This window comes from Suillus subalutaceus (genome assembly GCF_016647625.1).
Source record: "Suillus subalutaceus strain FC151 chromosome Unknown DFJ58scaffold_12, whole genome shotgun sequence".
Taxonomy (NCBI): Eukaryota; Fungi; Basidiomycota; class Agaricomycetes; order Boletales; family Suillaceae; genus Suillus; species Suillus subalutaceus.
Window position 1 is genome coordinate 16,493 of NW_024540261.1, and position 25,012 is coordinate 41,504.

Sequence of the window (25,012 nt, forward strand, 5' to 3'; positions counted from 1 at the left end):
CACCTCATTGCCCTCCTCCTGGTACCTCGTTGTCCTCCTTCTGCGCACCTCATTGCCCTCCATCAGGATGATCCAAAGCATTGCGTGGCTTGGACCCTCTGTACTATCTACCATACCTCTATGCTTTTTGTGTTCTCTCGCAGACTCTTTGTTGCTTATTCTTGGTTCTCCTCCTGCAAGACTTCATCATGCCAGTGACTCCACATGCAGGGACCCGTGCAGCTCAACTTACATCCTCTGGACTGGGTATGCACTTTTCCAGTCCACGGAAACTCAGAGACAAATGAAAAACTCAGGTGATAGTCGAAGTGCCGGGTCAGAAGGTCAAACAGTGCCAGCTACTTGCCAAGATGGCCAGTCTAATGGCAGGCTCAACTCAGTCTCAGGATACCTCATCTCATCAGGAAAACCCTCCCATATAAACTTAAATAAATTAGATCTTCTTAGAGAAATTTTCGACAGCTGTGGAAACTTATGGTAGCTAGCTCTAAGAGCGATAGTATAGTGCAAGCTAATGATAATCATTGGTAACTAGCGCAGTGTTACAAATTATATCGATCCAAGTATGTATTTACATAAAATGATGAACACTCCTCAAGAACATTAGCAGAAGTCCATTCATGAGGAGCTACAGGGCCGAAATGCGGAATCAAATGGGCACTACAACAAATGTTGTTGATTGGGATAATGCTGGCCATTCATTCTCCATTTTTGATGACACAGAAGACCTTGTGCAAGCTGTGATCATGGTCAGGTACACGGAAGGCAGAGAACCATTCAATGTATGTGAGATGTTTTGGAGGCTGGAATGTGGACGGGAAAAGTTTTGGGATGGCTTTGGGAGGGATTAAGAATATAACACGGACTTGTGCAATTCAATATCCTGAATAGTAACCACTGAGTACCAAGTCAATAGCATAATTCAGAGCGCTCACCTTTGATGCCAAGTGACCCATCTGTACCATCATTAACAAACACAGTATCAAATTGTGGTGCAACACTGTCAGACGCAAATGTTCCTGAATGTCCAGGACGTGCATGGATGCTATCAACTGTGACCAGAGGATCACCATGACCACGAACATCAGCCGAGAGCCATTTCACCTTGTGAAAGACTGGTAGTGTTTGAAATGGGATGTGTATATCAGCTGCTCAATCTTTGCGCTGCCTGGCCGTAACAGTAGTGTTGGCAGGAAGTGTGACTTTCGCAACATAACATGTGAGAGATTCGTTAAAGTGCATGGCGCCATATTCGTTCACGACCTTGTCCAATGTGACTGCCTTGATGGTAGGATGTTTCGTCATCGTTTGAGTATGACGAAATGTCATTTCTGGGGGATGGGGCTGATGATGCGGACGTGCGTCGTTTCCAATGAGTCTCCACTGAATATATTTCTCGTGTCGTAAAATTTTCTCCCGCTGTTCAAGCCAAGTCGTCATTTGAGCGAACTCATTCTTGTAATTTGTAGAGCGATAAGCGTCTTTTGCGAGGTCAATGTGAAGGCGTTCGGTGTATTCAGTATTGTAGTTGTCCGTAGTGCCATACATTCAAATCATGTGAGCGTAGTGAGCTGTGGAGTGGAGCTTTGGCAAGTTAAAAGAATTCCGAATGCTGAGGCTGATAAAGATGTCCTTGTTGTCGTGGAAAAGGTTAAGTGCCTCATCAAGTAAAACCAGTGTCTCAGAGCTGTGAGACGGGTACTGAGCAAGGTGTAAAAAGTCTAGCAGACCACAGACGGCACGGAGGAGTCCACCTGAAGACATGTTATTAGGTAGATTGATGTCGATGATGATGCCGAGCAAGAAACAGCAAATTTGATTATGTTCTGTACCGCTCACACATGAAAGAGTTGTGATACCCTTTAAAAATAGTCGAATATGGTGATTTGGGGGAAGGCGTCAACATCGTGCATCAATCTCCGCACTGCCACATGCATCAGAAAGCCAAGCGAGGAGATGCTTCATGAGCCCTTGGTATAGTTGATGCAGAACGTCAGGAGTTACAGATTCGAATATATCGACAAAGGGTAGTCCCTCCCAGAACGGGTGGACAATCGGCTTAATGCCAGCATCTGCGCATGCACGAACAAAGGCCAATCCACCTTCGTCAAGAGCACAGAGTGCATCAAGTACCACACCCAGGTCTCGTGGTTGCCAGTTTGCAACACCAGCTGCTAGACCAAGCTCGTCGGAGGGAACGTCGCACTTTGGACATTGAGTTGTCTTGACTCCAGTAGCTAAAACTTGCTCTGGATAGTCTCCTGCAAAGCATGCGAACAGGGGATGTCCTCGATGAATTGTGCCATCACCACGTTGCATATTAATGCCATCGATGCCAGCAGCTGCGAGTGGAGCAAGTACGCGTCCCACACAAGTGTGATATAAGTTGGCGAGCATCCGTTGGCGAGCGGCTTTGTTGGTAACATGTTCGAGGCGAGTTGTTGGAAGGTGTCATATCTCATATTCCAGACCTTCGTCCGATGATGTTCCCACGCCTTCCGGATGCACATCCGGACCTCCATACCCTTATCCATGACTCCATACCCTTATCCATGCCTTTAGTCCTCCAGTCCACTATCGGTTTGGATCCATACACCTTCGTACATCCATATATCCATACCTTCGGACCTCTGCAGCTGAGCCTGCTTCATCCACCCTTGGTCCTATCGGATCCGAGCTCATTCCATCTCGGACTCTACCTTCCCTAGACTATTGGACTATATTCATGATCCATATCATAGTCTTGTCTTCACCTAGATCTCCGGATCCGCTCATCTGATATCCAGATGCTTCATCCGATATTAGACCTCTGGATCCGACCTATACTCATATCCGAAGCCCAAACCTTAAATCAGTGTCTATCTCCTTATGGTAATCCCCTTGACTCCGGACTTTGGTTATCTCTGTTTCCGTCTTGCTTATTGATCCTTGTACTCTGTTCATATCCGAGTTCATTTACTTATGTTCCGTTCATACTTACTAATATGTTTCCACATGCTTGTACATAGCATTTGTGTTCAGCTTACCGATCCTCTCGGATCCCTTCCAGTATATAAAGATCTGTACAACTCCTGTAAAGTTTCCTTAGTTCGAATATCAACATAGACTTGCTCTCTCGCACATTAGACTTCACTCATTCTTGCCTTGGACTGTGGTCCATCTGAGTTCTGCCTTTCCATCAAGGCCTAGGGATGGATTCCCCAGGCCAGAAATCCGGACCTTCGGATTTGTCCCCTATGCCTCTGTTCTGAAGTCTAGGGATTGATTCCCTAAGACCGAAGTTTTGCCTTTCCGGCACTTCCTGTCTTTCTGAGACTTCTGTCTAAACCCCATCTATCCGACTCTACCATAGTGTAGTCTACCTTTGTTTGTTTCTACTCCAGACCTTGTCCATAGTAGCCTTTCCCCTCCTGTCCTAATCCTGTCCGCTCCTACGGTCCTCGTAAACCTTCGGACCTTCAGACATTGTAACCTTTGGATGTCGTAACCTTTGGATGTCGTAACCTTTGGATGTCGTAACCTTTGGACGTTGTAACCTTTGGACGTTGTAACCTTTGGACATCGTAACCTTTGGACGTCATAACCTTTGGACGATGTACCCTTCGGACATCTTAACCTTTGGACCTCCGGACGTCCTGTCCTTCGGACCACTCCTCCTATCCTATCCTGCTTTGGACTCTGTCCCTTGCAGCCTATCCTCTATGTGTTTCTATCTAGGGAACTTACCTTGGGAAGTCTTACCTTTGGATCTAATACAGTGGATGAAACTCCTCCGGAGTTTCCTATACTCCTCTGGAAGTTTCTCGCACTCATCCAGAAGTCCTCTAGCACTCTACTAGAGTAGCCAGCCTCCGGCAGTCCTTCGGACTTTGTTGGATTCCATCTGGACTTCATTCTGAAATTAAGGGCACATACTCGGGTAAGGGGCACAGCGCATGAGCTGAGGCCAAGCCCTTCGGATCCGTCTACCCTTGAGCTACAGTCTTAACAGAAGGTATGCGAGAAGGACATGTGCCTGGCGTGATGGTTTCCAACGAATATCCTTTGGGATGTTTCCAATAGTCATGTAGATGGCGTATGCTGTCTTGTTGCGAAACAACGTAACTTGAGTCTTGTCTGATGAAATGATGACAGGAATTATTGTAGCACCAGGGCGCTCACGGTCTAGGCGTTTCTAGAGAATACAGTGTTAATACTTGTACATTGAAGCTCATAAAAGATATATAATACCAACCTGACTATTCCACCACCATTTTCCGGTATGCATCTCATGATATAAATGAATCGTCTCATCTTCGTTGGCATAGCGGTGTTCAGGCACAAAGACCAGGAAGTCAGCAAAATTCGGATCGCTGAAAAGAGCCTTGATGCATTCAATGATATCGCGATAGTAGACATCAAACGCTTCATTGGCGACAACAATCTGATCACATTTGAATTTTGGATGACCCAGAAGTTCATCGTCGATGATCTTGTTCAGCTCCCATGTATTCTTGAAGGAAAGACCGATCTTTTCGCTAAGCTGGAGGTGTTATGATTAGATTGATCCTGGTGTTTGACAGAAGCACAGACTTACACCCTCAATAGAGACAAGTTCATCGAATGCAGTTGAGCTTGAACCTCGTAATTTTGCCCATCGAGCCATATCCCAATCAAGCTTTGAGGCAAATGGAGCGTAGATGTTGTCTGCACTCACGCCATTAAGCTGTGCATGGTATGTTGCATTGCTTGGCTGCTTGATGGTTTCGACAGGCTGTCCTGCTCGTATATCAGGGTAATGGACAATTATGGGTGCCTGTTCGTGTTCACGAAGTCGCTGCTGAGCCGTATGCCAAGCATCTTGGCCCTGATCTGCAGTAGGTGGGTGCAAGGTGTCATTGTGCTCATTACATGCGGGTACTGGCACTACAGGAGGTTCCAATTTGTCGTGGTCGCCAATGTCATGATGCTCACCACGCACAGAAAGATTTGGAGGTGCTGGTACTACAGGAGGTTCCCATTCGTAGTGATCGCCAATGTCATGATCTGAGTCATCTTCATCCATATGTGCCCTGTCAACATCCCTCTCATCATCTGACCCTGACCATGCGAGCTCATCCTCAGTGTATGTTCCAAAGAAATCACCTTCAAACAGATTATTTGGATCGGGGGCACCTATATCTCCTTCCTCTGGTGGGTCTGAAGCAAATCACTGTGAGGAAAGGTAGAGGGTGTGACAGCCGGGATTGGTGGTTTTCACGAGATGCTGGCTATAACCTGTGATTGATGCAAGCTTTTTATCACAGGAGGGACACATTATTTGAGGCATGTTCTGTGTAGATTTGATGAAAAAATCGAACACTGAATGCCTAAAAATCACTTACAACTTGTGGCCCAACAGTAAGAACGAATCAGAAGTATGCAAGTCTGATGGTCAGAGAAGAGAGGTGGCGAGGCTCTGCCAAAGTAAAGAAAGTTTAGGTAAAGCGATGCATCAGAGTTTCTCTTTTCGGCCTAATGCGACTTAATTTGGCAGGTCCGGCGGAGTATGAAGGGAAAGCGGGCTTTGGTGGCGAAGGATAATTATGGTGATATGAAGGTGTGGGTGCCAAAGCAGCTGGAGGAGGCGGAAAGGGATTTGTGGTAGGAGGAGGGGTTGTCTTTGAGGAGGAAGGAGATACTGACACATCTTGTGTTCCATCTGGTTAATTTCTCGCAATTGGAACATGCCCTGCACTACAATACTCCAGGATTTGTTGGAGTAAGTGTCGTCACAGATAACCTTTGATGCGAGCATGAAAGCAGACATGAAAAGACGGTGACCGGAAGAACCCCAGGCAATGGGAAAACGTGCCTTGAGTCGCTGGAGCAATATGAGGGCAGCGAAGGTAGGAGGAGGGGTAGGAGGAGGGGTTGTCTTTGAGGAGGAAGGAGATACTGACACATCTCGCGTTCCATCTGGTTAATTTCTCGCAATTGAAACATGCCCTGCACTACAATACTACAGGATTTGTTGGAGTAAGTGTCGTCACAGATAACCATTGATGCGAGTATGAAAGCGGACATGAAAAGACGGTGACCGGAAGAACCTAAAGCAGTGGGAAAATGTGCCATGAGTCGCTGGAGCAATACGAGGGCAGTGAAGGTTAGGCTGACCGTATGCCACATACTCGGAGATTGGAAAATCCGAATCTTGCAGCAATGGAAGCAAATATCAGCCTCATTAAATATGTCCGGCACATGCCAGCATAGATAAATGACTTTCGCCAAGCACAGTAGTTGAACACATCAAACATAGAGGGTGGTAATGGAGAGGAGAATGCTTTTTGATAATTCATAAACGGAGGAAATGCAATAGTACTTGAACATACCAAACATAGAGGGTGGTAATGGAGAGGAGAATGCTTCTTGATAGTCCGTAAACGGAGGAAATATCTTGCATCCGATTAGCCAGGCTGACAGAACCGTTACCATGTAGTTCATAAACAGAGGAAACACCATAGTACCTGAACATGCTGAACATAGAGGATGGTAATGGAGAGGAGAATGCTTCTTGATAGTCCATAAACAGAGAAATATCTTGCATCCGATTAGCCAGGCTGACGGAACCATTACCATGTAGTTCATAAACAGAGGAAACACCATAGTACCTGAACATGCCAAACATGGAGGGTGGTAATGGAGAGGAGGATGCTTCTTGATAGTCCGTAAACGGAGGAAATGTCTTGCATCTGATTAGCATGCCACCAATAAGGGAGGGAATGAGTGTGTGCGCTAGGACTTTGTAAGGCTGTGTTTAAGTTTTCCAATATGAACTCACTAAATAGCAGACTAAGCAAGACAGGGAAAGGCCAACCCTGGCTCAGCGCTCAGTGTTATGGTATAATAGGCTGACTGTTTCAAATTGAATACCTGGCTCTAACTTGATCGAAAACACTCACTCACCTTTTTGAAGTGGTCTCTCTGTAGCAGAAAGGCACTCTCACATTTGTTTTTTCATATTTTTTACTCCTTCCAACCTTATCTTACCTTCAATGGACTCTCATCCATGGTGTAAGAAAAAAAATCATGTTAACAAGGTTAAAACTCACTTGGTTCAAGTATGACGCAAAGCAAAAGACCAGGCTCTAGAAAATCCAGGTAAGCACACTGTCACCATACAAATTCATACTCACAACAACGACACTTTGCGGCAGTGTGGGGACCACTCCGAAACAAATGGGCATGGAAGCGTGAATGCTCACCTATTGGCGATATTGCATCTGTTCCAAAACGGGTCCGAGTCAAGTCAGTTAAAAGTAAGTCGCAATTACTAGCTCACATGTAGTGACAACTCACCATGATAAATGCAGGCGGCAGAACAAAAGTAAGGACACCAGCACCTCTCCTCAGAACTGTAAAAAGCAAAAGCTGCAGTAAGTATCAGTGCCCACAAAAGCCAAACTTGCTCACAGAAAGATTAGAGCGGCCGCCACCTCTCGCATCAGACTCTGAGGACAACATGGAGGTTAGCCAACCTCAGTGGTCCAAGAAGAGGGGTCAGCATTGCGTGTTGCCACATGACACTCTTACTAATGGTTGAAAGTTGCAGCTTGTGTCCGAGTCATCACTGAACAGTTGGATATTGATTCAGACAGTGCTAGCAAGCAGAGTGCCTCTGATAGAAATTCCGGTTCCAAAATTGAAGAGTCGGACTCAGAATCAGAGCCAGTTGAGAGCATCGCAGAAGCTCTGTTTGGAGAGGTGAGTCTGCCGCACTACCAGCTTACATAAGTAATCTGTGCGACCTTCAAGGTTCCTGCAATTGCCAATGTGCAGGCAGACCACCAGAAAAAGCCTGCAAAGAGCGAGTCTGGCAGACCTCAAAAGACCAAAAATGCTCCATCCCAGTCACTGACACCTCCACCGCCTGTATGGGGCTCTCAATACAGGCCTTCAAGTGCGAAAGAGAAGAAGTATGCTGCCGAAGTAAGACAATATTTCGATTCCAAGTCTACTAAAATCAAAATCCACTCAACAAGAGCCCTTGTGGGACTCTCCAATGACAAGATCATCCTTTGGACTGCAGCCTCTCAAACATGCTAACAAGAGCAACAAGCACTCCTCTGTAGTGGAAGAAGACAAAGAAGACAAAGAAGATGAGGAAGATCTTTCCATCCTTGATATCAAACCCAAGCCCTCCATGTCTCTGCATGCTGACCCCATGGCCAATCTTGTTTACACAAAGACTGGGTCAGTATGACTTACAGACCAGAACGTGGAACTTCGCAAGGTGATCCAACATGGTATTCTTGAGGTCAAGGCATACATTGCCTTCAAGCACGGGTACCCTGAACTCGTGGCCAAGAACTCATATGCGCGGGAAATCCTATTGCAGGCTGCGAAGCACCACAAGACAGTGCCAATCGAGAAACGGATGTATGTTGATGATGAATATTTGTCGGCGCTCGCTAATCTAGTAAGTGATCTGTCTTACCATGGTTTAATATTGACACCTGCTATAGATTGATGCTCATGCGAGCCTCTTTCACACTGATATCAAGGATGTCACCTATAAATGTGCCCCAGGATACTTCCGACTCGGCCATAACTGCGATGGTATCATTGACCGTCTCCTCGCAAGTCATTCCTACATTTTTCCACAGATATTTGATGTTAGTTTTTCTTCAGGCGAGAATTTGATGTCACACTGACACCTCACATCAAGGCAGAGGGTCTTCCTTCACCAAAACGACAGAAACCATATCAAGGGCAGCCTATAGTCGACACTGTATATGAGGTTTTTTTCAAGAACTCGAAGTCCATTGGTTCGCAGTTTGCTCGACGCTTTGTTGACATTGCGAAGAACAAAACTGGTCAGCCAGAAATCCCCATCCCCATGTTAGCCATAGTTAGCACAGCTGTAAGTTTGTGTTCGCACTTATCTGCTCATTAACCTTCTTTGTTGTTAGATTCACACTACTCTGATTGCAAAGAAGAACAAGGTGGGCAATGACTTCAAGTTCACAGGCAACCAATTCTGTGATATCTATACATACCATGTGGCGTTGTTGGAGAAAATCCAATGGATGGCTCCAGTCAAGTTTCACAAAATGATGTCTGATATCTATGAGGAGGTTCAGTAAGTCTGCATCCGAGTTGGCGTACATATTTCTGACTTACTGTTCCTTACAGGCATTTCTGTCGTGACACAATTGGAGCCTATGACAAAGATACTGATCTAATGCTCTTGGACCTCGACGGCATGGACGACGAGTAGAATATCTCACTGACATGCCATGTTTTGCAGGACATTCAATGTGTCTTATAATCATTTATACCTCGCCACTTGCTATATCTCACCATTCACTATGTTTTTCTCGTGCTTTTTGCTTTGCTCGTATGAGTCATACATTACCGCCGCCACGCTGTAGCCTGATACCCGATTTTAATGATATTAAATTTTTCATGTACTCGAAGTGTGAAAGTCATTCTATCAGTGTTTCTCAGCGCATGTAAAGGCTTTCCTAGTTGACTACTAGGACATGTCAAATTGTTTTAAATGGCAGCAAGGTATGGCTAATTGGAAATCAGCAATAAAGTCTGGCTAGGGTGCTTAGTCCATCTAATATGTCTAATTTGTATTAGTTGCGCTAAAAAAGATCTAATGTGAGCAGCTTTATCTAAGTTTACATGGGAGGGTTTTCCTGATGCTGTTCAAGATGGGCACACAGAAACTGTAGCCCTCAAGCCAGACACCGAGTCCACTGATGCTTGGGAAGAGGTGTTTCACAATGACGATGTACTTCCAGTCACTGAATCTGCTGATAACTGTTCTCCATATTCACAATCCACACTGAGCCGTCGCACGCAACCCGATCTGATGTCCACTCGTTTGTATGACAGCTGGAAATCCCTTATTCCCACTCTTGTCACAGTACAGCTTGACTACACTGCATGGACACTAGGAGCACCTCTTCAAAGGATACACACGCCGGTGTGGGTATCACAACCTGGCAGGCACATATAAGAAAAGTGCTCAGCCAGTATAAGTGAGTCTCAGCTCTGCCTAGCTGCTATACTCGCAGAATGCAAGAACGTTCGACCCTAAAGGGGAAGCAAGGAAAGCAAGGAAAGCAAGGATCCACGGAATGATGCTGAACAACCCTGGTGAATGGCGGTGAAAGCGCGAGAAAGCACGCACGGGAAAGCGAAGTGCGAAAGTGCGTGAAGTGCGCGAAGGTAGTGCAAGCGGTGCACAAGTGTAGAAGACGTATACTGAGACTGATATGAGAAAAAGCGCGGATCTAGATGGATACTGATAGTGCCACTAGCTATAGACTGATGCTAGGGCCTCAAAATGATGATGGACACATGCATTGCATGGAACTAACTGGTGATAGATACTGAGTGGTAGGAAGGTGGTGTGGAAAAGTTGGGTGTAAAACGAACATGAGAGTATGTAAGTTCTACCTAAGCGCTCTCCCAGGGCTCGGAGCCGAATAGGGAGCGCTCTAAGTATGTAAGTGAGGTAAAGTGATGTAAAGTAAGGGTGCATAACGAAATGGGAAGTGTAATATGCCAAATATGGTCAGATAACGAAAAGGGACATACCGAGGGACTGGTTGGATGATGGATGGATGCTCCTGGATGATGCGTGACGCAGTGCGCTTAAGTGCGAGAAAGCGCCTGAAACAGATATAATTTGAGTGAGATATATGCAAAATACCACACACTGACTACCGAGTGCTGAGTGCCAAGTGCCAAGTGCCAAGAACCAAGTTCTGAGTGCCGAGTGCCGAGTGCCGAGTGCCGAGTGCCGAGTGCCGAGTGCCGAGTGCCGAGTGCCCTGATGCTTTCGGGCATTAACACCCAGATAGCCCTTGCTCTCAGGGGCCTGTCAGAATTTAGATAGTTCCGAGTGCCAAGTGCCGAGTTCCAAGTGCCGAGTTCCGAGTGCCGAGTTCCGAGTGCCGAGTGCCCCGATGCTTTCGGGTATTAACACCCAGATAGCCCTCGCTCTCAGGGACCTGTCAGAATGTAGATCATCTCAAACGGATGAGATTTGAGTGAGATATGAACAAAATACTATATACCGGGTGAGGTGAATTTTGGCATCAGAAGTTCGATGCTTTCGATGTTTTTGATGTCAGGTCTTGATGCTTTCGGGCATTAACATGTAGATAGCCCTTGATCTCAGGGGTGTGGCAGAACTCACATTGTCTCAAATGGATATAATTTGAGTGAGATATTTGCAAAATACTATGCATATACTGACTACCGAGTGCTGAGTGCCGAGTTCCGAGTGCCGAGTGCCCCGATGCTTTCGGGTATTAACACCCAGATAGCCCTCGCTCTCAGGGACCCGCCAGGATTTAGATCATCTCAAATGGATGTGATTTGAGTGAGATATGAATAAAATACTATATACCAGGTGAATTTCAGCATCAGAAGTTCGATGCTTTCGATGTTTTTGATGTCGGGTCTTGATGCTTTTGGGCATTAACATGTAGATAGCCCTTGATCTCAGGGGTGTGGCAGAATTCACATTGTCTCAAATGGATATAATTTGATTGAGATATTTGCAAAATACTATGTATATACTGACTACCGAGTGCTGAGTGCCGAGTTCTGAGTGCCAAATGAATACCACACACTGACTACCAAGGGCTGAGTACCAAGTGCCGAGTGCTGAGTGCGTCGAGTTCCGAGTTCCGAGTTCCGAGTTCCGAGTTCCGAGTTCCGAGTGCCAAGTACCCCGATGCTTTCGGGTATTAACACCCAGATAGCCCACGCTCTCAGGGACCCGTCAGAATTTAGATCATCTCAAACGGATGTGATTTGAGTGGGATATGAATAAAATACTATATACCGGGTGAATTTTGGCATCAGAAGTTCGATGCTTTCGATGTTTTTAATGTCGGCTCTTGATGCTTTCGGGCATTGACATGCAGATAGCCCTAGATCTCAGGGATTCATCAGAATTTAGATAGTCTTAAATAGATATGATTTGAGTGAGATATATGCACAATCCAAGATACAGGGTGAATGAGTCCCGAGTGTTGAGTGCCAAGTGCTGAGTTCTGAGTTCTGAGTTCCAAGTGCCGAGTGCCGAGTGCCGAGTGCTGAGTGCCCTGATGCGTTCAGGCATTCAATCACTGTCAGGAGGTGTTCCCTCATCCACCTCAGTGCCTTCAGTGTTGCAATCAAGCTTTCTGCTGTGTGCTGAGTGCCGAGTGCCGAGTTCCGAGTTCCGAGTTCCGAGTGCCCTGATGCTTTCGGGTATTAACACCCAGATAGCCCTCGCTCTCAGGGACCCGTCAGAATTGAGATCATCTCAAACGGATGTGATTTGAGTGAGATATGAACAGAATACTATATGCCGGGTGAATGTTGGCATCAGAAGTTCGATGCTTTCAATGTTATTGATGTCGGGTCTTGATGCTTTCAGGCATGAACATGTAGATAGCCCTCAATCTCAGGGGTGTGGCAGAATTCACATTGTCTCAAACAGATATAATTTGAGTGAGATATTTGCACCATACTATGTATATACTGACTACCGAGTGCTGAGTGCTGAGTTTTGAGTTCCGAGTTCCGAGTGCCAAGTGCCGAGTTCGAGTGCCGAGTCGAGTGCCGAGTGCCCCGAGGCCTTCGGGTATTAACATCCAGATAGCCCACGCTCTCAGGGGCCCATCAGAATTTAGATCATCTTAAACGGATGTGATTTGAGTGAGATATGAGCAAAATACTATATACCAAGTGAATTTCACCATCAGAAGTTTGATGCTTTTGATGTTATTGATATCAAGCCTCGATGCCTTCAGGCATTGACATGCAGATAGCCCTAGATCTCACGGGTCTGGCAGAATTTAGCCCATCCCAAATGGATAAGAGTTGAGTGAGATATGAGCAAAATCCCATATACTGTGTGTATTTCAGCATTGTAAGGTCAATGCTTTCCATGTTTGCAATGTCTAGCCTCAATGCATTCAGGCATTCACAAGCAGATAGAACTTGATCTCAGGGGCCTGTCACAATTCAGATCGTCTCACACGGATAAGACTTGAGTGAGATATGAGCAAAATATTATATATCGGGTGATTTTTGATGTCAGGCCTTGCACCAAGGGTAAGCACATAGCACAACAGGAATAAATCCTGTTGTCCTAGTATCCTTATATATTGCATATACTATCGAAGGGATGTTGGGGATCATATTTTGCCTCAAACAGACATGATTTGAGGGAGATATGAGCAAAATACAATTTATTGGGTGTGTCTGAGCTTCGCAGGTTCAATGTTTTTGTTGTCAGCCTTGTGTGGGAAAAATTCTAAAACATCAGGAGAAACATAAAAACACATCATCAGGGACTGCATCAGGTTTGCTATGATCACACCTATGTATAATATGATAGATTGGCTTCCAGTGTACTGTTCCAGTCCCTGAAACAGTATCTGTCAGTGGTATGTATCTCTAAATACAAAAAAACTCGAAATTCAAGGCAATCACTGTGCACTGGTGCAAGAAAGTTACAATCACAAGATATATACATCAGCAAAATATGATTTTGCCACACGGTTACCAGAAGGTCACAAGCTTTGACAGTGCTTACTAGACTAAGGATATGATTGTCTTAACTCAATAGTCTTAACTTGCTAGGCATAATATAAGCTTTCTTAATAACCATGACTGTCATATCTTCCATAATAATCCTAACCCTCACAGCTTATGTATTATGTAGTAATCAACAATCATATTAGACTATCAAGTGAAGACTATCGTGTAATGACTATCAAGTTAAGACTACTGTATTTTATTCTAAGTCTGTACAATAGACCTGTGATACTTGATGAGTGTCAGCTGAACAGTATATTAAAGATCACACTATCATACTACACATAGGTATGACTATTGAAGACATGATGTAGTGCCTTATGATGTGTTTTTATGTGTCTCCTGATGTGTTGAGAATGTCCTACATTACCTCATATGTCCATGTGAGGCCATATGAATTCTGTGAACTCCTGACATTAAGGGCTATCCACATGTCAATGAACACAGTCATCTAGGCCTCACATTGAAATCATTGAAAGCATCAAACTCCTGATGCGAAAATATGATCCAAATTCTGAAGGACCCCTGAGAGTGAAGGCTATCTGCATATCAATGCCTGAAAGCATTGAGGCCCGACATCAAAATCATTGAAAGCATTGAACTTCCAATGCTGAAATTCACCTGATATATAGTATTTTGCTCCTATCTCACTCAAATCACATCTGTTTGAGAGAATCAAAATTCTGATGGACCCCTGAGAGCAAGGGCTATCTGGGTGGTAATGCCTGAAAGCATTGGGACACTCAGCACTCGGAAGGCACTTGGCACTCGGCACTCGGCACTCGGCACTTGGTACTCAGCACTTGGTAGTCAGTATATGGGATTTTGCATATATCTCACTCAAATTATATCTGTTTCAGACAATCTGAATTTTACCACACCCCTGAGATCGAGGGCTATCTACATGTCAATACCCAAAAGCATTGAGACCCGACATCAAAAACATCGAAAGCATTGAACTTCTGATGCCAAAATTCACCCGGTATATAGTATTTTGTTCATATCTCGCTCAAATCACATCCGTTTGAGATGATCTAAATTCTGACAGGCCCTTGAGAGTGAGGGTGATCTGGGTGTCAATACCCGAAAGCATCGGGGCACTCGGCACTCGGCACTCGGAACTCGGCACTCGGCACTTGGCACTCAGAACTCAGAACTCAGAACTCGGCACTCAGCACTCGGTAGTCAGTAAATACATAGTTTTTTGCAAATATCTCACTCAAATTATATCTGTTTGAGACAATGTGAGTTCTGCCACACCCCTGAGATCAAGGGCTATCTACATATTAATGCTCGAAAGCATCAAGACCAGACATCAAAAACATCGAAAGCATTGAACTTCTGATGCCAAAATTCACCCGGTATATAGTATTCTGTTCATATCTCACTCAAATCACATCCATTTGAGATGATCTAAATTCTGACGGGTCCCTGAGAGCGAGGGCGATCTGGGTGTTAATGCCCGAAAGCATCGGGGTACTTGGCACTCGGAACTTGGCACTCGGAACTCGGCACTCAGAACTTGGCACTCGGAACTCAGCACTTGGAACTTGGTTCTCGGCACTTGGCACTCGGAACTCAGAACTCAGAACTCGGCACTCAGCACTCGGTAGTCAGTATATACATAGTATTTTGCAAATATCTCACTCAAATTATATCTGTTTGAGACAATGTGAGTTCTGCCACACCCCTGAGATCAAGGGCTATCTACATATTAATGCTCGAAAGCATTAAGACCAGACATCAAAAACATCGAAAGCATCGAACTTCTGATGCCAAAATTCACCCAGTATATAGAATTTTGTTCATATCTCACTCAAATCACATCCGTTTGAGATGATCTAAATTCTGACGGGCCCCTGAGAGCGAGGGCTTTTAATACCCGAAAGCATCGGGTCACTCGGCACTCGGCACTCGGCACTCGGCACTCGGAACTCGGAACTCGGAACTCGGAACTCGGAACTCGGAACTCGGAACTCGGAACTCGGAACTCGGAACTCGGAACTCGGAACTCGGAACTCGGAACTCGGAACTCGGAACTCGGAACTCGGTTCTCTGCACTTGGCACTTGGTACTCAGCACTTGGTAGTCAGTGTGTGGTATTTTGCATATATCTCACTCAAATTATATCTGTTTCAGACAATCTAAATTTTACCACACCCCTGACATCGAGGGCTATCTACATGTTAATGCCCGAAAGCATCAAGACCCGACATCAAAAACATCGAAAGCATCAAACTTCCAATGCTGAAATTCACCCGGTATATAGTATTTTGCTCATATCTCACCCAAATCACATCCGTTTGAGGTGATCTAAATTCTGATGACCCCCTGAGAGCGAGGGCTATCTGTGTTTTAATACCCGGAAGCCTCAGGGCACTCGGCACTCGGCACTCAGCACTCAGTACTTGGTACTTGGTAGTCAGTACTCGGTGATTCGAGTCTCGAGACTCGAGACTTGTGATTCACAAGTCAAAATTTGACACTAATGTGTAGTATCTTATGTATTTCTGTACTCATTTCACTGACTACCGAGTGCCGAATCTCGGGTCTTGGGTATCAGGTCTCGGTACTCGGTACTCGGTATTTCCAGATGACAAAAATGTATATCATCTTAAATTTGAATTTTCTTAACTCGTAAAAATGTATGACTTTCCAGTTGGGTTTTGAATTTTGAGTTTTGAGTCTCTTGAGTCCCGAGTCTGGGTGTTCAGGGCTCGGGTTTCAGGTTTCAGGTTTTGGGTTTTGGGTTTTGGGTTTTGGGTTTTGGGTTTTGGGTTTTAGTACTTGGTACTTGATATTACCCGATGTCGGCCCACCCGTCTATGTAAAATTCTGCACTTCGGCCCACCCGCCTATCTAATACTGTGGAGGGGCGCGCTCTAGGGGGTTCTTCGTCTTCTTTCTTCTTCCTTCTGCATAAACTGCAACTTCCGCGCTCATAGAGGCGAAATGTGATGCTTGCGTGGGATGGCTGGTGATACTGAATGCAGATTTGGGCGGGACGGCGCGTGCATGAACATCTGGTTGACGGTAATCTGCTGCAAGGTACTTGAAATGCGCTTGGTGGGGAGTGCAGGGCTAAAAACGCAATATTGAGAGGCGATTCCAAGATTAGTTTCACAAACACAAGCGCATTGCGCAGTCAGGCGCGCGCAGAGCGTGAGAATACTAAGCATTGGTGGCGAGTCTAGACCAATATGGCTGCGCTTCAAAGGCGGATAGCTGGTAACCGGTGCAAGGGTCAAAACAGTGTCAGTAACGAAAATGTGGAATCTCCATATGTCAAAGGCGCATTGAGCGCTCAATGAAAATGCATGCGGATCATCAAGGACATTATCCTGGAAAGCCTGATAGGCTATGGGCGGCAACATGGCAATAGGCGCTTTGCTCCTTGAGAGCTTTCGACGTATAACAACCATAAATCGCGTTAACTGAGGGACATTCATACAAACCATTAGTGCATTTATGCGCGTTTCTTCTGGAGTGGTTCTAGCGGGTCAAGGTATGCGTCTTGGTCGTCTGGAACATGATCCATGTGATGCGCATCTGATGCACCACTTGGACATTTGGTTGAAGAGCATGAACTGCTATCGTTAAAAAGCGCGGTTTCGTCAGTAATGCACAGATTGTCGAGGGACATACTCTGGTCTACTGGTGTCGCATATTCAAGCTCTGGCGCTGCAGGAGGCACCTGATTAGGCGCGCTAAAGTGCGATGAGCATACAAGGTCAGATTGAGACATCGGAGCGAGGGGCAAAGGCGCAGTATCTTCTACTTCCGGATGGTGTGTTTCACCTGTAGTCTCTATAAGGTTGCATGTGGTGGGCATCACATTAAGTGCGTTGGGGGCGGTGGATTCGTCTTCTGGTTGCTCTTGAGCGCGTTCTGGATGCGGAGGTGCACTTGCAAGGGGCGCTTCGATGGCGGCCGTTTTTTCGAAGATAGGGCGCGTATAGTGGCAATCACCACATTCTGGCCAAAAATCCAAGACCTGATCAGCAAATTCCACATAGTTGTCAAATTTGTGGTATGAGAGAAGCTGCCTGTGTTCAAACGTTGTATACTTCAAGGCATACTTAATGATCTCCTTGTCCGTTAAACCAAGTGGTTGCGCGAGTTGTTCTACTGACTCTAGGAAGTTGACGAGCTGAGTACCATCGCCTGCAAAGCGCGGCGCTGAGTTGGCTATTCGAAGGGGCATTCCAGATGAATCTAGGGGGTCATACATGGCGCAAAGATGGTCGCGTTAGGCGTGGAAAAGCGCGGATCGAAAAGTGCGGATGGAGGAGCGCAGATGGAGTGCGTAAATGCACGTGTCATATAAAGGTCTAGGGATGAACTGGTCGCTGTGTCAGATGGCCCCCTCACGGTGGGCTCCAGTTGTGGGTATCACAACCTGGCAGGCACATATAAGAAAAGTGCTCAGCCAGTATAAGTGAGTCTCAGCTCTGCCTAGCTGCTATACTCGCAGAATGCAAGAATGTTCAACCCTAAAGGGGAAGCAAAGAAAGCAAAGATCCACGGAATGATGCTGAACAACCCTGGTGAATGGCGGTGAAAGCGCGAGAAAGCGCGCATGGGAAAGCGAAGTGCGAAAGTGCGCGAAGCGCGGGAAGGTAGTGCAAGCAGTGCACAAGTGTAGAAGACGGATACTGGGACTGATAAGAGGTAAAGTGCGGATCTAGACGGATACTGATAATGCCCACTAGCTATAGACTGATGCTAGGGCCTCAAGATGATGATGGACACATGCATTGCATGGAACTAACTGGTGATAGATACTGAGTGGTAGGAAGCTAAGGTGGGTAAGTGGGGTGTAAAACGAACATGAGAGTATGTAAGTTCTACCTAAGCGCTCTCCCAGGGCTCAGAGCCGAATAGGGAGTGCTTGAAGTATGTAAGTGAGGTAAAGTGATGTAAAGTAAGGGTCCATAACGAAATAGGAAGATAACGAAAAGGGACATACTGAGGGACTGGTTGGACGATGGATGGATGCTCCTAGATGATGTGTGACGCAGTGCGCTTAAGTGCGAGAAAGCGCGCAAGGTGCGCATGCAGGAATGCTGCGCATAGTGTGGGAAAGTGTTGCGCCTATGGCGTGTTTCACGGGAAGTGGTGCACTCCATGGTGGAAGTCATAGTGGATGATGGGCGAGTCATGCAATAAAGTGCCAGTTGTCAGAATTCGTAAAATGAGCCCATATGCGCCTGCAGAAACGCGAGTCTCTACATCGATTCCGCTCTTGCCAATCACTCTGATCGCGCGTCGCTTGACTTGCTTTGAGTGCGCGTCGCTTGACTTGCTTTGAGTGCGCGTCGCTAAAGTTCCCTCATAAGTTTGATTTTCGCAATGTCGGGATCGCTATCGGTAGTCGAGCTATAATCTAGTCGCTATTGGGCCTTTCACTTGCACTATCTTACCTTATTCCTCACTTTCCCTTCCTTTGATTTCTTCTTGCTGTCGCTAGTCGGACGTCGCGTAGCGCTATCGCACAAAACAACTTGCACAGCGCTACTCACTTATACGCATGTTTCTCTGTCAGAACTCACTTGTCGCTAGTTGCTGATCGCTATAGCGCTACTCATCAGTTTTTGGTCTTAGGTCGCTATAGGTTATTAGTCCTTCGCGCTATCACTACCCTTGCATATTAGAAGGGAGTTGCTTCAATAGCAGTCCTCTTGGGTCGAATACTACACTCGCGCCTATTTGGATAAGTAGCGCTAGTTTCTAACCAGCCTAGTCGCTATTATCTCTTTCACACCGGTTTCTGGGCCAGACAGTTGAACTTTGAAAAGACTTCTTCTGGAAAGAGATCTGCTAGCCTCCCATTGTGTTGTCCATCTGCTAACTTGCTGACTGGGTGAAAGAGCAATTCCCAAAGGAGCTCTAAGAAAACTTGTTCCCCGATAAGCTCAGAAATCGCCTGGTGCACCTGAAAAACAAAAAGTTTTGAGTGAGTACAGTAACCATGATTTTGAGTCCCGTATGTCATGGTTTTCGTCCGAGTTGAAAGTAGTACAAAGTGAGTGACCCTCGTTTCTATCTCATCCCAAGAAGCGCAAAAGTTGGTGTGTGGTGACATTTCACCTTTGACCACCTTCCTTAGTTCCGCCTTTGAATTGTCGAATGCCTTAGCAAGCTGCTCGCATCAGTAAGGAGAAAGTGAAAGCAAGAGAAGGTGTATGTTCATATGGAACTCCAGCCACCCAGCAGAAATAGTTATTCCGTTGGTTAATTTGGCATTCACTGATGAAACTGTAAGATAGTAGCTGGTAGCATCTAAGATGCAATGCACTGACCTGGTTGATCCAGCATCTCCTCATAAGTCTTGTGAACTAAACAAAGCGTGGTGAGAAAGTCATTGGTCACCATCCGTCGAACTTCAGTCTGAGAAATCCTAAATGAGTTTTGGCGCTCTCCTACCCACAAACCTCCAATAAACATGGCCCTAGTGAGCATCACAATCCGCCACCAAGACGACTTCTTCATTGCACAGGTGAGGGTGCCTCGTTGCTTTTTATTCAAGGTTTCCCACATGCAACCCTTAGACCTTCTCCATTGTAGGTCAGGATGAAAAACCTGGAGGGCTAGCTCCTCGGGGAAATCCTCATCCACATCATCCAAAAGGGGCCCGGCAGGATTGTCAATACCATTGAGAGAGCCAATAGTGGACAACCCCCAGTAGTTATAGCCACAATCAATCTCTTGAAGCTCCGTGGCTGTGAGGTCAAATAGGAGGACATCTGAGAGCGCGTTATCGAGAGTACTTGAATGGGCGGAAGGTGGCGCCTCATACATGAATTTTTGTGCTGGGGCAGCAGCAGGAGGCGGATACCCATCTGGAAACGGGGCATAAAAGAATTGAATTGATGCATCCAACAACTCTTGGAGCTATAAATGTACTGCAATGAGGGATGTGCATGAGGGCTGAGCACAACACTCACGAGCCAAGTAGGCAAATGGATACCTCTGGCATCAGCTCTACAGCATGTAGGGGTTATTGCACTAATATGAGTGCCATCAGTTGGCTAGATCTGTTGTTTCAAAGATGAAATGTTTGATACCGTGAACATCTCACTGTTGCTGTGAATAACTTATGAAGGTGGGTAATATCCCTCTCGCTGGGGATAATCAGCCACCCAAGTTGTGTAAGCCAACCAGTCCAAGGCTGAGCCTCCTGGAAGGACTGTTCGCACTACAAACAAATACAGTGAGATTAAACCTTTGCATTTGAGAAGTAAAACTCACGTAGATTGGCGATACTTGGTGGTGATTAGCGAGATACCCTACAACAACATACAATCCCGTAGTAATGGCGGTGAACGGATGCTGAGAGCAAAAAGGTAAAATGAAACAATAGTTGATGGATGACGACAAACCTCTTCATGCTAGAGGAGAAGGTTGTCACATCAGCGGATTTACTGTACAATGTTTTGTACTTATGGCAAGCCGAACGAGCTGAAGGATATCACCCATAGTGGGTACATATAACCACACTGGAGACATCGATTCAGGGTGGGGTAGGTGAGGAGGGAATTGATAACAGCCAACAATGTTGATAAAGGCCGATCAAAAAGTAACAAAGCCTGCCAGACATTAGCAAAGGTTAAACGCAAAAGTTAGAAATGGTATAATGCGTTACTGATCAGTAGTGGCCATTACTTCTCTCATTGCTAGTTGGTGGCCATTTGTAACTGCTGGCTGCCAATCTGTAATTGATGGCCACCAATAATCACTAGTGATCTTAATACAATTGATGGCCATCAATAATTTACGGGCATATTATGTGTTGGCCATCGTAGTTGTTGGCCATCTTGAACCTGTGGATTTGTGCCCATCAGACTACTAGGGTTCTATTGCTGTAATATAACATTATTTTCATAATCAAAAGCATGGCCCATGAACATATCGTCTAGCACCTCTGCGAGGGACTCCATGCTTGCATTCCTTCCTTGTTCAAAAAATTCAACTCTTCAATGCCAAAGTAATGGCCCTCTTTGTCATGCTCATCCTGTTCACCGTCACTTGGATGGGCAATTTCTGTGAAGTTTTCTTTGCCTTCAACATCTTCATCTTCCATATAGGCGGTTGTCTGAGTGGCAGGTTGCTGTGCCAAGCTATGACCGTCTAAGATCCCTACCATATGTGAGTACATGTGGCCTACCCCAAGGCCATAATGAAACCTCATGAGTGTGTCACGATCAGCAAAACTGGTGGAGTTAGATGATATCCGTATATATGACTCATATGAATAAGATTGCTCACCTGTTAATGTAGTATTCTAGCCAGTCATGTTTATCTCCTGAAAGGGGAGAAATCCCGCAGTTCAGATTGCGCCAGCCATGAGAGAAAGCCAGAATTATATGGCATGCCCTCAGAGCCGCTCCTGGATCCATGAAGCCAAAGGCATTTGGATTCGACAAAGGAAGGAAGTGAACCCGTCCCAAAGCATGTGTTTCCCATGCATGGCTTTGTGTAAGTTCATACCACCAAACAAACAGAAAGTCTATTCGGCAGGATTCATACATGTTGCCTGAATGAATGACATTAATATGGTGGATACCGAGAACCCTCGCATGACAATATTTGTCATCATGTCCATCGCCGTGCTGGAGTAGCATGACATTGCAATGGGGGGTCTTCGGGTTTATCACGTCTTGGGCCCTTCATATGTCATACGTCATATAATTAAACCTGACGACATTGTGATGGTAGATTCTATTGCGCTTGAAGAAAATTGAACTTTGTTCTTGGTTGGTAAGGGTGGTGTTCTCCACAGAAGATCCAGGAGTCCCTATGTGGTCCAGGATATGATCTTTCAATTGTGGAAGGAAGTCCTGTGTCATATGTTAGAATGATGAGATCAAGCCCCTGAAAGTCATACCTTCATGGCAGGGTCTCCCACATGACTGCGGAGATAATGTCCCAACTCATCGAAACTCTTCTTGCTTTGTCCAATATGATGGTGTAGCTGTGGGTCAGTCGCAGTTTCGTCAACCTGAGCATGAGGGGCCCGTGTTGTCTGCCATTTTTTGATACGGCATAAGCGCGTTTGGCAGCGTTCTATCTGAGTAATTTTTTTTTTTTTTTGGGGTGGAACAGTGTTATCCAGTAGCAACTGACAAAGTCAGCCCAAAAGGATATGTTAAGGTTACAGGGCTTGCACCCGTGTATTAGTTAATTAATTAGTCACCCAGAGGAAATACTTTATGTACGCATTGTTGCAGTGTGAGACTCAATACCTCAAATTTATTTTTTCCGTCCCAGAGGATGGCGAGGTACCATACTCACTAAAACCCCTGATTGGTGGACCCAGTTGTCCGGAAGGCCACTCCAAGTCTTTAGGACTTTTTCAGCTTTAATTGCCTTCTTACCGTACCTTTTGGAGTCAGTAAGTAGTTTATCGAATTTCAGTCTCATGTTCATCACATGAATCCATCTGTTATAGATTTCAGTACTCGAATGGTGTTTTTCAATATTGTTTTCAAATTTAATGGCTCGTTCGCATCTAGTCTTCCATAATAGGTGAGCGGATTCCGATAGGATGATCATTAGTAATCTGTTTTTTGCCAGTCATAATCTTATTCTTATCGTTTTTGAACTTAGCTAAGTTGCAGCCCATGATCGAGCCTACCGTGATTTCCGGCCAACTCTTTTCCCTCTTGAGCCATAGGGCTTTCGCAGCGGCCCATACTGTTTCTTTCGCAGTTGACTTAGTACATTCCAGTAAGATATGTTCCATGGACTCCGTGTCTCCGCATAGCCCACATTTGCTTCGTTGCTCGAAGTTAGGTATCTTTTCCCAATATTCGCCGATCTTATATGCGCTGTGTATCATTTTCCACAGGAATCCTTGTATGTTTTTCGGGATGTCATTATCCCTAATGGACTTCCAGATTAGTTGTTTGGTAGGTGTTTCTTGTCTAATTTCACAAACAGCGTACTGAGTTCGTGCAAGGTTCATTCTCGTGAGGCGTCTTTTAGTTGGCTGATCCACCATTTTTCTAATGCATTTATAGAAAATGTTTTGTGTCCCTTTCTGTAGGCTTATTCCGCTCAAGTGCATTGGCCTCGAGATGGAGGTGTCAATTTTGTTGGTTTCATTTTTACTCATTCCTTCCTTAGCTAGGTTTTTCGTGGCTTTGACGAGGCTTGGTGACATGGCTTTGTCAATTTGCATGGTAGTTAAGAGATTTGTTCCTTTGCAGGATTATTGACAGATCTTTAATGATTTCGTTTGATTCCAGTTTGATGTCCAGAGGGACGTATCCTGGGACCATGGTTGCCGTTTTCAATAGGGCACCTATTTCTCCAGTGCCGGGGGATGCTAATGATTCCGGCAGTTTAATCGCGGTGTTCTGGTCATTGTTTTGAGCAAGGCATATGCTACCTCCAGCTTTGAAGTCTCCGTGTTTGTTGACCTGGTGAGTACCAGCTATGTAGACTCTTACTGGATGGTGAATTTCAGCTGATATGGAGGGTCCTGTCTTGCAGGGGTCTTGCTTTGCATTTCTGGGGATGTGAACACCCTGAATCCTTCTTCGACCGATGACAGTGAGGGAATTTTAGGGTCGAAGATAACGACTTTGTGTTTTTTAATTGCTTTCTCGTTGTCGCTGATCTGTTCAGACGTTAGGTCCAGGTTGAATGACTGGTCTATGGTTTTTGGGTTCCACTTAGGTAGTATGCATTTCATTATATCTCTTGCCAGTTGGGCACATTTGAAAGGTTTAGCGCAGTTTAGGTTGTTTCTATCCTCAGAACAGGGGGAGCAGGTGCACTCCTTGCGCTTTCTATGCGTAGGATCGTTTCTGTTCGCTATTTCTGATATATGTGGTACTAAGGTGGCATTATAGTTTCTCTTAGGCACGCTGCATAGTAGCAGTTATTCATCTTATTCAGTTCTTCCGAGGCTCCTATATGGAACCAGATTGGGAGATGGTTTGTTATTTGCGCGGACGCTACCAGTATTTCCCACCGTAAGTTATGTTTTTTTAGCCGTTTTGAGGATTCTCTTTAGGTTTAGAGGCAGCTTTTTTAGAGTGGGAGACCACGTTTGTAAGAAGGGGTTAATTTTGGCCTTCTCTTTGATGACCGGGGATTCATGTGCGTGTTTAGCAAGAAGTACTTGTGCAAAAAAGGCCCAGGTTGGGCGTTTATCTGGGGGGGCTAGTAAGCCTTTCAACCATTTTAGTTCGATTGCCTCATTTCTATGTTGAAGATGTAGGAGGTTCTTGCCGCCTTCGTTGATCGGGGCAGAGAGGGTTTCCAGGCTAATAGAGTTCTTTCCTCTGCTATCCCATATAAATTGATGGGTTTGTTTTGTCAGGGAACATTCAATTTCCTTAGGCATACCTTGGGCTGTTGTGAGGTATTGCGTCATACTCCCTATCGTACATTGGATGATGATTTTTCTTCCATCTATTGTAGGACA

The 25,012-nt window shown here is 45.4% G+C and overlaps 9 protein-coding genes across 9 annotated transcripts; 1 reads left to right on the forward strand and 8 right to left on the reverse strand.

The window, feature by feature from the left end:
- Window positions 1-698: 698 nt before the first annotated feature.
- DFJ58DRAFT_723179 (uncharacterized protein) lies at window positions 699-1,548 on the reverse strand (the record flags this gene model as incomplete). Its single annotated transcript, XM_041384960.1, has 3 exons — window positions 699-865; window positions 936-1,115; window positions 1,218-1,548. The coding sequence occupies 3 exons, from the start codon at window positions 1,546-1,548 to the stop codon at window positions 699-701; spliced, it is 678 nt and encodes a 225-aa protein (XP_041248535.1).
- Window positions 1,549-1,899: 351 nt separating this feature from the next.
- On the reverse strand, window positions 1,900-2,397 carry DFJ58DRAFT_723180 (uncharacterized protein; the record flags this gene model as incomplete). Its single annotated transcript, XM_041384961.1, has 1 exon — window positions 1,900-2,397. The coding sequence occupies one exon, from the start codon at window positions 2,395-2,397 to the stop codon at window positions 1,900-1,902; it is 498 nt and encodes a 165-aa protein (XP_041248536.1).
- A 1,813-nt stretch (window positions 2,398-4,210) lies between these two features.
- Window positions 4,211-5,044, reverse strand: DFJ58DRAFT_837647 (uncharacterized protein; the record flags this gene model as incomplete). Its single annotated transcript, XM_041392386.1, has 3 exons — window positions 4,211-4,522; window positions 4,577-4,905; window positions 4,954-5,044. The coding sequence occupies 3 exons, from the start codon at window positions 5,042-5,044 to the stop codon at window positions 4,211-4,213; spliced, it is 732 nt and encodes a 243-aa protein (XP_041248537.1).
- A 609-nt stretch (window positions 5,045-5,653) lies between these two features.
- DFJ58DRAFT_631955 (uncharacterized protein) lies at window positions 5,654-5,869 on the reverse strand (the record flags this gene model as incomplete). The annotated part of the gene is made up of 1 exon (XM_041381214.1): window positions 5,654-5,869. A coding segment is annotated over one exon (216 nt), but the record flags the coding sequence as incomplete, so codon positions are not given.
- A 1,144-nt stretch (window positions 5,870-7,013) lies between these two features.
- Window positions 7,014-9,238, forward strand: DFJ58DRAFT_837648 (uncharacterized protein; the record flags this gene model as incomplete). The annotated part of the gene is made up of 13 exons (XM_041392387.1): window positions 7,014-7,032; window positions 7,093-7,119; window positions 7,176-7,277; window positions 7,332-7,394; window positions 7,434-7,517; window positions 7,571-7,722; window positions 7,774-7,947; window positions 8,048-8,215; window positions 8,252-8,437; window positions 8,484-8,633; window positions 8,687-8,881; window positions 8,931-9,100; window positions 9,154-9,238. The coding sequence occupies 13 exons, from the start codon at window positions 7,014-7,016 to the stop codon at window positions 9,236-9,238; spliced, it is 1,575 nt and encodes a 524-aa protein (XP_041248539.1).
- A 7,803-nt stretch (window positions 9,239-17,041) lies between these two features.
- DFJ58DRAFT_723184 (uncharacterized protein) lies at window positions 17,042-17,806 on the reverse strand (the record flags this gene model as incomplete). Its single annotated transcript, XM_041384962.1, has 1 exon — window positions 17,042-17,806. One exon carries the CDS (start codon window positions 17,804-17,806, stop codon window positions 17,042-17,044), a length of 765 nt encoding a protein of 254 aa, XP_041248540.1.
- A 1,920-nt stretch (window positions 17,807-19,726) lies between these two features.
- On the reverse strand, window positions 19,727-21,084 carry DFJ58DRAFT_723185 (uncharacterized protein; the record flags this gene model as incomplete). Its single annotated transcript, XM_041384963.1, has 7 exons — window positions 19,727-19,824; window positions 19,878-20,469; window positions 20,523-20,606; window positions 20,657-20,773; window positions 20,827-20,907; window positions 20,958-20,966; window positions 21,034-21,084. 7 exons carry the CDS (start codon window positions 21,082-21,084, stop codon window positions 19,727-19,729), a joined length of 1,032 nt encoding a protein of 343 aa, XP_041248541.1.
- A 755-nt stretch (window positions 21,085-21,839) lies between these two features.
- On the reverse strand, window positions 21,840-22,244 carry DFJ58DRAFT_653521 (uncharacterized protein; the record flags this gene model as incomplete). The annotated part of the gene is made up of 1 exon (XM_041381747.1): window positions 21,840-22,244. A coding segment is annotated over one exon (405 nt), but the record flags the coding sequence as incomplete, so codon positions are not given.
- DFJ58DRAFT_653534 (uncharacterized protein) lies at window positions 22,245-22,555 on the reverse strand (the record flags this gene model as incomplete). Its single annotated transcript, XM_041381749.1, has 2 exons — window positions 22,245-22,415; window positions 22,463-22,555. Coding segments are annotated over 2 exons (264 nt in total), but the record flags the coding sequence as incomplete, so codon positions are not given.
- Between the last annotated feature and the right edge of the window lie 2,457 nt (window positions 22,556-25,012).